At 54.6% G+C, this 12763-nt stretch overlaps 1 protein-coding gene across 1 annotated transcript in view; it reads left to right on the top strand.

The window, feature by feature from the left end:
- The window catches only part of NPR2 (natriuretic peptide receptor 2), a 253098-nt gene that overhangs the window by 101041 nt on the left and 139294 nt on the right, over positions 1–12763 (top strand). The window contains exons 6-7 of the mRNA XM_068265792.1: positions 730–862; positions 935–1019. Coding sequence (XP_068121893.1) covers positions 730–862; positions 935–1019 — 218 coding nt within the window. The remainder of the gene's footprint in view (positions 1–729; positions 863–934; positions 1020–12763) is intronic.

The following is a 12763-nucleotide window of genomic DNA, read 5'->3' as shown; positions in this document are numbered from 1 at the left end:
CCTTGGCTGGGAATTGAACCCAGGTCTGAGTGCGTGGTAGGTAGCTCTCTTCACCACTATACCACCAACAACACTACATGCTGAAGCCAGCCTAGCATGTACCATTATGATATATCCAAGAGAAAAATGAGCTTGCTTAGGGAATTGTAGGATTTTAAAAGCCATCTGACATACATTGGCCAGGCATTGAACCCAGGCCTACCGCTCTGTAGGCTGCTATCCTAACCATTATACCACCAACACAACACACTACAATGCTACATGCTGAAGCCAGCCTAGCATGTACCATTGTGATATACCCAAGAGAAAAATGAGCTCTCTCTCTCCCTCTCCCTCCCTCCCATTGAACTGAATTTTCAGCTTAAAACCATCAACGGATACTGGCAGAATTTCACAGGCAATTTCAGAATTCCGCCGGAGATCCCAGGAAGCCTCTGATATCCGTGTCATGTGATCCCGGGAAGCCTCTGATATCCGTGTCATCTGATCCCGGGAAGCCTCTGATAGTTGTCATGTGATCCTGGGAAGCCTCTGATATCCGTGTCATGTGATCCCTCTGATATCTGTGTCATGTGATCCTTGGAAGCCTCTGATATCCGTGTCATGTGATCCCGGGAATCCTCTGGTATCCGTGTCATGTGATCCCGGGAAGCCTCTGATATCCGTGTCATGTGATCCTGGGAAGCCTCTGATATCCACGTCATGTGATCAGACTCTTTTCTGTTGCAGGTGGTCGGACATTATGATGGGATCACAAAACTGATCAACTGGACGGGGGTACCCATCCTGTGGCTGCAGGGAGCGCCTCCCCTGGACAGCCCCCCCTGTGTGTTTGATACGGAGGACCCCTCCTGTGTGAAGAGTAAGTCCTGCTGTGAGCTATACTCACCTCCATCACATTCTGACCCCGCCTGCTAATGTCCATCTCTTACAGCTCCGCTCTCCACGTTCGCCATGGTTGCCCTGGGCGCTGGACTCACCCTGCTCATATTCGGGATGGCCAGTATCATTATCATGAGGTGAGTTATAAAGCAAGTACTGACAGCTGTACTGAGAGGTGGCAGGGCTGTAGTAAGGGCTGTAGTGAGGGCTGTAGTGAGCGGTGACAGGGCTGTAGTGAGCGGTGACAGGGCTGTAGTGTGCGGTGACAGGGCTGTAGTGACATGGCTGTAGTGAGCAGTGACAGGGCTGTAGTGTGCGGTGACAGGGCTGTAGTGAGCGGTGACAGGGCTGTAGTGTGCGGTGACAGGGCTGTAGTGTGCGGTGACAGGGCTGTAGTGTGCGGTGACAGGGCTGTAGTGAGCGGTGACAGGGCTGTAGTGAGCGGTGACAGGGCTGTAGTGTGCGGTGACAGGGCTGTAGTGTGCGGTGACAGGGCTGTAGTGAGCGGTGACAGGGCTGTAGTGTGCGGTGACAGGGCTGTAGTGTGCGGTGACAGGGCTGTAGTGAGCGGTGACAGGGCTGTAGTGTGCGGTGACAGGGCTGTAGTGTGCGGTGACAGGGCTGTAGTGTGCGGTGACAGGGCTGTAGTGAGCGGTGACAGGGCTGTAGTGAGAGCTGTACTGAGAAGTGACAGGGCTGTAGTGAGCAGTGACAGAGCTGTAGTGAGCAGTGACAGGGCTGTAGTGAGGGCTGTAGTGAGCAGTGACAGGGCTGTAGTGTGCGGTGACAGGGCTGTAGTGAGCGGTGACAGGGCTGTAGTGAGCGGTGACAGGGCTGTAGTGTGCGGTGACAGGGCTGTAGTGTGCGGTGACAGGGCTGTAGTGTGCGGTGACAGGGCTGTAGTGAGCGGTGACAGGGCTGTAGTGAGAGCTGTACTGAGAAGTGACAGGGCTGTAGTGAGCAGTGACAGGGCTGTAGTGAGCAGTGACAGGGCTGCAGTGAGGGCTGTAGTGAGCAGTGACAGAGCTGTAGTGTGTGGTGACAGGGCTGTAGTGAGCGGTGACAGGGCTGTAGTGAGTGGTGACAGGGCTGTAGTGTGCGGTGACAGGGCTGTAGTGTGCGGTGACAGGGCTGTAGTGTGCGGTGACAGGGCTGTAGTGTGCGGTGACAGGGCTGTAGTGTGCGGTGACAGGGCTGTAGTGAGCGGTGACAGGGCTGTAGTGAGAGCTGTACTGAGAAGTGACAGGGCTGTAGTGAGCAGTGACAGGGCTGTAGTGAGCACTGACAGGGCTGTAGTGAGGGCTGTAGTGAGCAGTGACAGGGCTGTAGTGTGCGGTGACAGGGCTGTAGTGAGCGGTGACAGGGCTGTAGTGTAGGGTGACAGGGCTGTAGTGTGCGGTGACAGGGCTGTAGTGAGCGGTGACAGGGCTTTAGTGAGCGGTGACAGGGCTGTAGTGAGCGGTGACAGGGCTGTAGTGAGAGCTGTACTGAGAAGTGACAGGGCTGTAGTGAGCAGTGACAGAGCTGTAGTCAGCAGTGACAGGGCTGTAGTGAGGGCTGTACTGAGCGGTGACAGGGCTGTAGTGAGAGCTGTACTGAGCAGTGACAGGGCTGTAGTGAGGGCTGTACTGAGCAGTGACAGGGCTGTAGTGAGAGCTGTACTGAGCGGTGACAGGGCGGTGGTGAGGGCTGTAGTGAGAGTTGTACTGAGCAGTGACAGGGCTGTAGTGAGAGCTGTACTGAGTAGTGACAGGGCTGTAGTGAGGGCTGTAGTGAGCAGTGACAGGGCTGTAGTGAGAGCTGTAGTGAGCAGTGACAGGGCTGTATTGAGCGGTGACAGGGCTGTAGTGAGAAGATCCACGGGGGAACTGCACACCTACCCTGGAGGTGCAGGATTGAAAATGTCAATAGAAGAATCCAGAAATCCGCACACTTCGTATGAACCAAGTTCAAAATTTAATCAGAACATCGTGACACAGGCCATTCCATCAACCAAAGATTCGTTTCGGGGCCACGCAGGGTCCCCTTTGTCAAGGCAATAAAACACAGAATGTAGTGAGAGCTGTAGTGAGCGGTGACAGGGCTGTAGTGAGAGCTGTAGTGAGCAGTGACAGGGCTGTAGTGAGCAGTGACAGGGCTGTAGTGAGAGCTGTAGTGAGCAGTGATAGGGCTGTAGTGAGAGCTGTAGTGAGCAGTGATAGGGCTGTAGCGAGAGCTGTACTGAGCGGTGACAGGGCTGTAGTGAGAGGTGTAGTGACCGGTGACAGGGCTGTAGTGAGCAGTGACAGGGCTGTAGTGAGCAGTGAACCATGAACCATGAATGAACCAAGTTCAAAATTTAATCAGAACATCGTGACACAAGCCATTCCATCAACCAACGATTCGTTTCGAGGCCACGCAGGGTCCCCTTTGTCAAGGCAATAAAACACAGAATGTAGTGAGAGCTGTAGTGAGCAGTGACAGGGCTGTAGTGAGCAGTGACAGGGCTGTAGTGAGCAGTGACAGGGCTGTAGTGAGCAGTGATAGGGCTGTAGTGAGAGCTGTAGTGAGCAGTGACAGGGCTGTAGTGAGCATTGACAGGGCTGTAGTGAGAGCTGTAGTGAGCAGTGATAGGGCTGTAGTGAGAGCTGTACTGAGAAGTGACAGGGCTGTAGTGAGCAGTGACAGGGCTGTAGTGAGCACTGACAGGGCTGTAGTGAGGGCTGTAGTGAGCAGTGACAGGGCTGTAGTGTGCGGTGACAGGGCTGTAGTGAGCGGTGACAGGGCTGTAGTGTAGGGTGACAGGGCTGTAGTGTGCGGTGACAGGGCTGTAGTGAGCGGTGACAGGGCTGTAGTGAGCGGTGACAGGGCTGTAGTGAGCGGTGACAGGGCTGTAGTGAGAGCTGTACTGAGAAGTGACAGGGCTGTAGTGAGCAGTGACAGAGCTGTAGTGAGCAGTGACAGGGCTGTAGTGAGGGCTGTACTGAGCGGTGACAGGGCTGTAGTGAGCAGTGACAGGGCTGTAGTGAGGGCTGTAGTGAGCAGTGATAGGGCTGTAGTGAGAGCTGTACTGAGCGGTGACAGGGCTGTAGTGAGAGGTGTAGTGACCGGTGACAGGGCTGTAGTGACCGGTGACAGGGCTGTAGTGAGCAGTGACAGGGCTGTAGTGAGCAGTGACAGGGCTGTAGTGAGCAGTGACAGGGCTGTAGTGAGCAGTGACAGGGCTGTAGTGAGCAGTGAACCATGAACCATGAATGAACCAAGTTCAAAATTTAATCAGAACATCGTGACACAAGCCATTCCATCAACCAATGATTCGTTTCGGGGCCACGCAGGGTCCCCTTTGTCAAGGCAATAAAACACAGAATGTAGTGAGAGCTGTAGTGAGCAGTGACAGGGCTGTAGTGAGCAGTGACTGGGCTGTAGTGAGCAGTGACAGGGCTGTAGTGAGCAGTGATAGGGCTGTAGTGAGAGCTGTAGTGAGCAGTGACAGGGCTGTAGTGAGCATTGACAGGGCTGTAGTGAGAGCTGTAGTGAGCAGTGATAGGGCTGTAGTAAGAGCTGTAGTGAGCAGTGACATGGCTGTAGTGAGGGCTGTAGTGAGCAGTGACAGGGCTGTAGTGAGCAGTGACAGGGCTGTAGTGAGGGCTGTAGTGAGCAGTGACAGGGCTGTAGTGAGGGCTGTAGTGAGCAGTGACAAGGCTGTAGTGAGAGCTGTAGTGAGCAGTGACATGGCTGTAGTGAGCAGTGACAGGGCTGTAGTGAGCAGTGACAGGGCTGTAGTGAGAGCTGTAGTGAGCAGTGACAGGGCTGTAGTGAGGGCTGTAGTGAGCAGTGACAGGGCTGTAGTGAGGGCTGTAGTGAGCAGTGACAAGGCTGTAGTGAGAGCTGTAGTGAGCAGTGACAAGGCTGTAGTGAGAGCTGTAGTGAGCAGTGACATGGCTGTAGTGAGCAGTGACAGGGCTGTAGTGAGCAGTGACAGGGCTGTAGTGAGAGCTGTAGTGAGCAGTGACAGGGCTGTAGTGAGCAGTGACAGGGCTGTAGTGAGGGCTGTAGTGAGCAGTGATATGGCTGTAGTGAGAGCTGTAGTGAGCGGTGACAGGGCTGTAGTGAGAGCTGTACTGAGCGGTGACAGGGCTGTAGTGAGAGGTGTAGTGACCGATGACAGGGCTGTAGTGAGCAGTGACAGGGCTGTAGTGAGCAGTGACAGGGCTGTAGTAAGAGCTGTATTGAGCAGTGACAGGGCTGTAGTGAGAGCTGTAGTGAGCGGTGACAGGGCTGTAGTGAGAGCTGTAGTGAGCAGTGACAGGGCTGTAGTGAGGGCTGTAGTGAGGGCTGTAGTGAGAGCTGTACTGAGCAGTGATAGGGCTGTAGTGAGAGCTGTAGTGAGCAGTGACAGGGCTGTAGTGAGAGCTGTACTGAGCAGTGACAGGGCTGTAGTGAGAGCTGTACTGAGCAGTGACAGGGCTGTAGTAAGAGTTGTACTGAGCAGTGACAGGGCTGTAGTGAGCAGTGATAGGGCTGTAGTGAGAGCTGTAGTGAGTGGTGACAGGGCTGTAGTGAGCGGTGACAGGGCTGTAGTGAGCAGTGACAGGGTTGTAGTGAGCAGTGACAGGGCTGTAGTGAGCAGTGACAGGGCTGTAGTGAGCAGTGACAGGGCTGTAGTGAGCGGTGACAGGGCTGTAGTGAGAGCTGTAGTGAGCGGTGACAGGGCTGTAGTGAGAGCTGTAGTGAGTGGTGACAGGGCTGTAGTGAGGGCGGTAGTGAGGGCTGTAGTGAGCAGTGACAGGGCTGTAGTAAGAGCTGTATTGAGCAGTGACAGGGCTGTAGTGAGGGCTGTAGTAAGCTGTATTGAGCAGTGACAGGGCTGTAGTGAGAGCTGTAGTGAGCAGTGACAGGGCAGTAGTGAGGGCTGTAGTGAGCAGTGACAGGGCTGTAGTGAAAGCTGTATTGAGCAGTGACAGGGCTGTAGTGAGGGCTGTAGTGAGCAGTGACAGGGCTGTAGTGAGCAGTGACAGGGCTGTAGTGAGAGCTGTAGTGAGCAGTGACAGGCCTGTAGTGAGAGCTGTACTGAGCAGTGACAGGGCTGTAGTGAGAGCTGTAGTAAGCAGTGACAGGGCTGTAGTGAGAGCTGTAGTGAGCAGTGACAAGGCTGTAGTGAGAGCTGTAGTGAGCAGTGACAGGGCTGTAGTGAGAGCTGTACTGAGCGGTGACAGGGCTGTAGAGAGGGCTGTAGTGAGCAGTGACAGGGCTGTAGTGAGGGCTGTAGTGAGCAGTGACAGGGCTGTAGTGAGGGCTGTAGTGAGAAGTGACAGGTCTGTAGTGAGAAGTGACAGGGCTATAGTGAGAGCTGTAGTGAGCAGTGACAGGGCTATAGTGAGAGCTGTAGTGAGAGGTGACAGGGCTGTAGTGAGAGCTGTACTGAGCAGTGACCGGGCTGTAGTGAGAGCTGTAGTGAGCAGCGACAGGGCTGTAGTGAGCAGTGACAGGGCTGTAGTGAGAGCTGTAGTGAGCAGTGACAGGGCTGTAGTGAGAGCTGTAGTGAGCAGTGACAGGGCTGTAGTGAGAGCTGTAGTGAGCAGTGACAGGGCTGTAGTGAGAGCTGTAGTGAGCAGTGACAGGGCTGTAGTGAGAGCTGTAGTGAGCAGTGACAGGGCTGTAGTGAGAGCTGAAGTGAGCAGTGACAGGGCTGTAGTGAGAGCTGTAGTGAGCAGTGACAGGGCTGTAGTGAGCAGTGACAGGGCTGTAGTGAGGGCTGTGTGAGCAGTGACAGGGCTGTAGTGAGAGCTGTAGTGAGCAGTGACAGGGCTGTAGTGAGGGCTGTAGTGAGCAGTGACAGGGCTGTAGTGAGCAGTGACAGGGCTGTACTGAGAGCTGTAGTGAGCAGTGACAGGGCTGTAGTGAGAGCTGTAGTGAGCATTGACAGGGCTGTAGTGAGAGCTGTAGTGAGCAATGATAGGGCTGTAGTGAGAGCTGTAGTGAGCAGTGACAGGGCTGTAGTGAGGGCTGTAGTGAGAGCTGTAGTGAGCAGTGACAGGGCTGTAGTAAGAGCTGTACTGAGGTGACAGGGCTGTAGTGAGAGCTGTAGTGAGCAGTGACAGGGCTATAGTGAGCAGTGACAGGGCTGTAGTGAGAGCTGTACTGAGGTGACAGGGCTGTAGTGAGAGCTGTACTGAGGTGACAGGGCTGTAGTGAGCAGTGACAGGGCTGTAGTGAGCAGTGACAAGGCTGTAGTGAGCAGTGACAGGGCTGTAGTGAGCAGTGACAGGGCTGTAGTGAGGGCTGTAGTGAGCAGTGACAGGGCTGTAGTGAGAGCTGTAGTGAGCAGGGACAGGGCTGTAGTGAGCAGTGACAGGGCTGTAGTGAGCAGTGACAGGGCTGTAGTGAGCAGTGACAAGGCTGTAGTGAGCAGTGACAGGGCTGTAGTGCAGGGCTGTAGTGAGCAGTGACAGGGCTGTAGTGAGCAGTGACAGGGCTGTAGTGAGCAGTGACAGGACTGTAGTGAGCAGTGGCAGGGCTGTAGTGAGAGCTGTAGTGAGCAGTGACAGAGCTGTAGTGAGAGCTGTACTGAAGTGACAGGGCTGTAGTGAGAGCTGTAGTGAGCAGTGACAGGGCTGTAGTGAGCAGTGACAGGGCTGTAGTGAGAGCTGTAGTGAGCAGTGACAGGGCTGTAGTAAGGGCTGTAGTGAACGGTGACAGGGCTGTAGTAAGGGCTGTAGTGAACGGTGACAGGGCTATAGTGAGCAGTGACAGGGCTGTAGTGAGAGCTGTAGTGAGCAGTGACAGGGCTGTAGTAAGGGCTGTACTGAGAGGTGACAGGGCTGTAGTAAGGGCTGTACTGAGAGGTGACAGGGCTGTAGTGAGGGCTGTAGTGAGCAGTGACAGGGCTGTAGTGAGAGCTGTAGTGAGCAGTGACAGGGCTGTAGTGAGAGCTGTAGTGAGCAGTGACAGGGCTGTAGTGAGAGCTGTAGTGTGCAGTGACAGGGCTGTAGTGAGCAGTGACAGGGCTGTAGTGAGCAGTGACAGAGCTGTAGTGAGGGCTGTAGTGAGCAGTGACAGGGCTGTAGTGAGAGCTGTAGTGAGCAGTGACAGGGCTGTAGTGAGCAGTGACAGGGCTGTAGTGAGCAGTGACAGGGCTGTAGTCAGGGCTGTAGTGAGCAGTGACAGGGCTGTAGTTAGGGCTGTACTGAGAGGTGACAGGGCTGTAGTGAGCAGTGACAGGGCTGTAGTGAGAGCTGTAGTGAGCAGTGACAGGGCTGTAGTGTTAGCTGTAGTGAGCAGTGACAGGGCTGTAGTGAGAGCTGTAGTGAGCAGTGACAGGGCTGTAGTAAGGGCTGTAGTGAGCAGTGACAGGGCTGTAGTTAGGGCTGTACTGAGAGGTGACAGGGCTGTAGTGAGCAGTGACAGGGCTGTAGTGAGCAGTGACAGGGCTGTAGTGAGAGCTGTAGTGTGCAGTGACAGGGCTGTAGTGAGCAGTGACAGGGCTGTAGTGAGCAGTGACAGAGCTGTAGTGAGGGCTGTAGTGAGCAGTGACAGGGCTGTAGTGAGAGCTGTAGTGAGCAGTGACAGGGCTGTAGTTAGCAGTGACAGGGCTGTAGTGAGCAGTGACAGGGCTGTAGTAAGGGCTGTAGTGAGCAGTGACAGGGCTGTAGTGAGGGCTGTAGTGAGCAGTGACAGAGCTGTAGTGAGGGCTGTAGTGAGCAGTGACAGGGCTGTAGTGAGAGCTGTAGTGAGCAGTGACAGGGCTGTAGTGAGAGCTGTAGTGAGCAGTGACAGGGCTGTAGTGAGCAGTGACAGAGCTGTAGTGAGGGCTGTAGTGAGCAGTGACAGGGCTGTAGTGAGAGCTGTAGTGAGCAGTGACAGGGCTGTAGTGAGCAGTGACAGGGCTGTAGTAAGGGCTGTAGTGAGCAGTGACAGGGCTGTAGTGAGAGCTGTAGTGAGTGGTGACAGGGCTGTACTGAGAGGTGACAGGGCTGTAATGAGCAGTGACAGGGCTGTAGTGTGAGCTGTAGTGAGCAGTGACAGGGCTGTAGTGAGAGCTGTAGTGAGCAGTGACAGGGCTGTAGTGAGAGCTGTAGTGTGCAGTGACAGGGCTGTAGTGAGCAGTGACAGGGCTGTAGTGAGGGCTGTAGTGAGCAGTGACAGAGCTGTAGTGAGGGCTGTAGTGAGCAGTGACAGGGCTGTAGTGAGAGCTGTAGTGAGCAGTGACAGGGCTGTAGTGAGCAGTGACAGGGCTGTAGTGAGCAGTGACAGGGCTGTAGTGAGAGCTGTAGTGAGCAGTGACAGGGCTGTAGTGAGAGCTGTAGTGAGCAGTGACAGGGCTGTAGTGAGAGCTGTAGTGTAGTGACAGGGCTGTAGTGAGCAGTGACAGGGCTGTAGTGAGGACTGTAGTGAGCAGTGACAGAGCTGTAGTGAGGGCTGTAGTGAGCAGTGACAGGGCTGTAGTGAGAGCTGTAGTGAGCAGTGACAGGGCTGTAGTGAGCAGTGACAGGGCTGTAGTGAGCAGTGACAGGGCTGTAGTGAGCAGTGACAGGGCTGTAGTAAGGGCTGTAGTGAGCAGTGACAGGGCTGTAGTTAGGGCTGTACTGAGAGGTGACAGGGCTGTAGTGAGCAGTGACAGGGCTGTAGTGAGAGCTGTAGTGAGCAGTGACAGGGCTGTAGTGTGAGCTGTAGTGAGCAGTGACAGGGCTGTAGTGAGAGCTGTAGTGAGCAGTGACAGGGCTGTAGTGAGAGCTGTAGTGTGCAGTGACAGGGCTGTAGTGAGCAGTGACAGGGCTGTAGTGAGGGCTGTAGTGAGCAGTGACAGAGCTGTAGTGAGGGCTGTAGTGAGCAGTGACAGGGCTGTAGTGAGAGCTGTAGTGAGCAGTGACTAGAGTTGGGCCGAACCTCCGATTTTAGGTTCGCGAACCGGGTTCGCGAACTTTCGCGGAACGTTCGGTTCGCGTTAAAGTTCGCGAACCGCAATAGACTTCAATGGGGATGCGAACTTTGAAAAAAAAAAATAATTATGCTGGCCACAAAAGTGATGGAAAAGATGTTTCAAGGGGTCTAACACCTGGAGGGGGGCATGGCGGAGTGGGATACACGCCAAAAGTCCCCGGGAAAAATCTGGATTTGACGCAAAGCAGCGTTTTAAGGGCAGAAATCACATTGAATGCTAAATGACAGGCCTAAAGTGCTTTCAAACATCTTGCATGTGTATACATCAATCAGGTAGTGTAATTAAGGTACTGCTTCACACTGACACACCAAACTCACCGTGTAACGCACCGCAAACAGCTGTTTGTACTAGTGACGGCCGTGCTGGACTGGTGCGCACCATGGCGAGAGTGCAGGTTTTGGTGGCTTTACAGCCCATATGGTCGGCCTGGCTGATGTAGCTGAATGACAGAACAGTGACTGTCCAGCTGATCAAATTTGGTCTGACCACAATGAAGCAACGACCTTATTATCTTTTGTGTGCCCCCCGAGACACTCATCTAGGCGCCGGTCATTGCTTCATTGTGATACGCAAGCCCCTTCACCACGGCAAGGTAATGATCACGAAGGGGAATGGGCGCATGTACATGCCTTTTCTTTTGTTGTTGCAGCTGCCCTCAGTGCAGCCAGAAAAATTAGGCAGTCATGTACACGCACCATAAAAATTATTACAGCGGCCGCTGCTAGCAGTGGCCTAAAAAATTCAGCAATCCGCCTGGAGTCCCGGACCCTGTTGGTGGTGGCGGAGAAGGTAGTGAAGCGGCCTGCAGGCAGACATGCTGTGTGGAGGGACTGGGAGTGACTTAGTCTTTTTGGGGCAGGCCAGGCAGCCAGTCACACGGCGTGCAGGCAGAGATGCTGTGTGTGCGGGGACTGACTTAGTCTTGGGGCGGGCAGCAGCCCTCCGGGATCCATGCCTCATTCATTTTGATAAAGGTGAGGTACTTAACACTTTTGTGACTTAGGCGACTTCTCTTCTCTGTGACAATGCCTCCAGCTGCGCTGAAGGTCCTTTCTGAGAGGACGCTTGCGGCAGGGCAGGAGAGAAGTTGGATGGCAAATTGGGACAGCTCTGGCCACAGGTCAAGCCTGCGCACCCAGTAGTTCAAGGGTTCCTCATCGCTGTTCACAGCAGTGTCTACATCCACACTTAAGGCCAGGTAGTCGGCTACCTGCCGTTCCAGGCGTTGGTGGAGGGTGGATCCGGAAGGGCTACGGCGAGGCGTTGGACTAAAGAACGTCCGCATGTCCGACATCACCATGAGATCGCTGGAGCGTCCTGTCTTTGACTGCGTGGACACGGGAGGAGGATTAGTGGCAGTGGTACCTTGCTGGCGTTGTGCTGTCACATCACCCTTAAAGGCATTGTAAAGCATAGTTGACAGCTGGTTCTGCATGTGCTGCATCCTTTCCACCTTCCGGTGAGTTGGTAACAGGTCCGCCACTTTGTGCCTGTACCGAGGGTCTAGTAGTGTGGCCACCCAGTACAGCTCATTCCCCTTGAGGTTTTTTATACGGGGGTCCCTCAACAGGCAGGACAGCATAAAAGACGACATCTGCACAAAGTCGGATCCAGTACCCTCCATCTCCTCTTGCTCTTCCTCAGTGACGTCAGGTAAGTCAACCTCCTCCCCCCAGCCGCGAACAATACCACGGGAAGGTTTAGCAGCACAAGCCCCCTGCGACGCCTGCTGCGGTTGTTCTCCTGCCGCTGTCCCCTCCTCCTCCTCCTCCTCCTCCCCCAAAGAAACACCTTGCTCATCATCCTCTGAGTCTGACTCGTCTTCTGCACACGACCTCTCTTCTTCCTCCTCCTCCCCCCTCTGTGCTGCCGCAGGTGTTGAGGAAACAGCTGGGTCTGATGAAAATTGGTCCCATGCCTGTTCCTGCTGTAACGGTTCCTGGTCATGCTCATTCGCAGCTTCATCCGCCACTCTACGCACAGCACGCTCCAAGAAGTACGCGTAGGGAATTAAGTCGCTGATGGTGCCCTCACTGCGGCTCACCAGGTTGGTCACCTCCTCAAACGGCCGCATGAGCCTGCATGCATTTTTCATCAGTGTCCAGTTGTCGGGCCAGAACATCCCCATCTTCCCAGACTGTTTCGTTCTACTCCAGTTGTAGAGGTACTGGGTGACGGCTTTCTTCTGTTCTAGCAGGCGGGAGAACATGAGCAGGGTCGAGTTCCAGCGAGTGGGGCTATCGCAAATGAGGCGTCTCACCGGCATGTTGTTTTTACGCTGAATTTCTGCAAATCGTGCCATGGCTGTGTAAGAGCGCCTCAAATGCCCACAGAACTTCCTGGCCTGCTTCAGGACATCCGCTAAGCCAGGGTACTTTGCCACAAATCTTTGAACCACTAGATTCATGACATGTGCCATGCAGGGTATGTGTGTCAGCTTCCCCATATGCAAAGCGGCAAGCAGATTGCTGCCGTTGTCGCACACCACGTTGCCTATCTCCAGGTGGTGCGGGGTCAGCCACTCATCCACCTGTTTCTTAAGAGCAGCCAGGAGAGCTGCTCCAGTGTGACTCTCCGCTTTGAGACAAGCCATGTCTAAGATGGCGTGACACCGTCGTACCTGGCATGCAGCATAGGCCCTGCGGAGCTGGGGCTGTGTAGCTGGAGAGGAGAACTGCCACTCAGCCAAGGAGGAGGAGGAGGACAGCGAACAGCATGTAGCAGGAGGAGAGGAGGTGGCAGGAGGCCTGCCTGCAAGCCGTGGAGGTGTCACAATTTGGTCCGCCGCTTTCTGCTTGCCATCGTTCACCACCAGGTTCACCCAATGGGCTGTGTAGGTAATGTAGCGGCCCTGCCCGTGCTTGGCAGACCAGCCATCCGTGGTCAGGTGTACCCTTGACCCAACGCTCTTCGCAAGAGATGACACCACTTGCCTCTCAACTTCACGGTGCAGTTGGGGTA

Source organism: Hyperolius riggenbachi, chromosome 1 (genome assembly GCF_040937935.1).
Source record: "Hyperolius riggenbachi isolate aHypRig1 chromosome 1, aHypRig1.pri, whole genome shotgun sequence".
Lineage (NCBI taxonomy): Eukaryota > Metazoa > Chordata > Amphibia > Anura > Hyperoliidae > Hyperolius > Hyperolius riggenbachi.
Note: the sequence above shows the minus strand (reverse complement) of the source record. Positions and strands in the feature narration are given on the sequence as shown.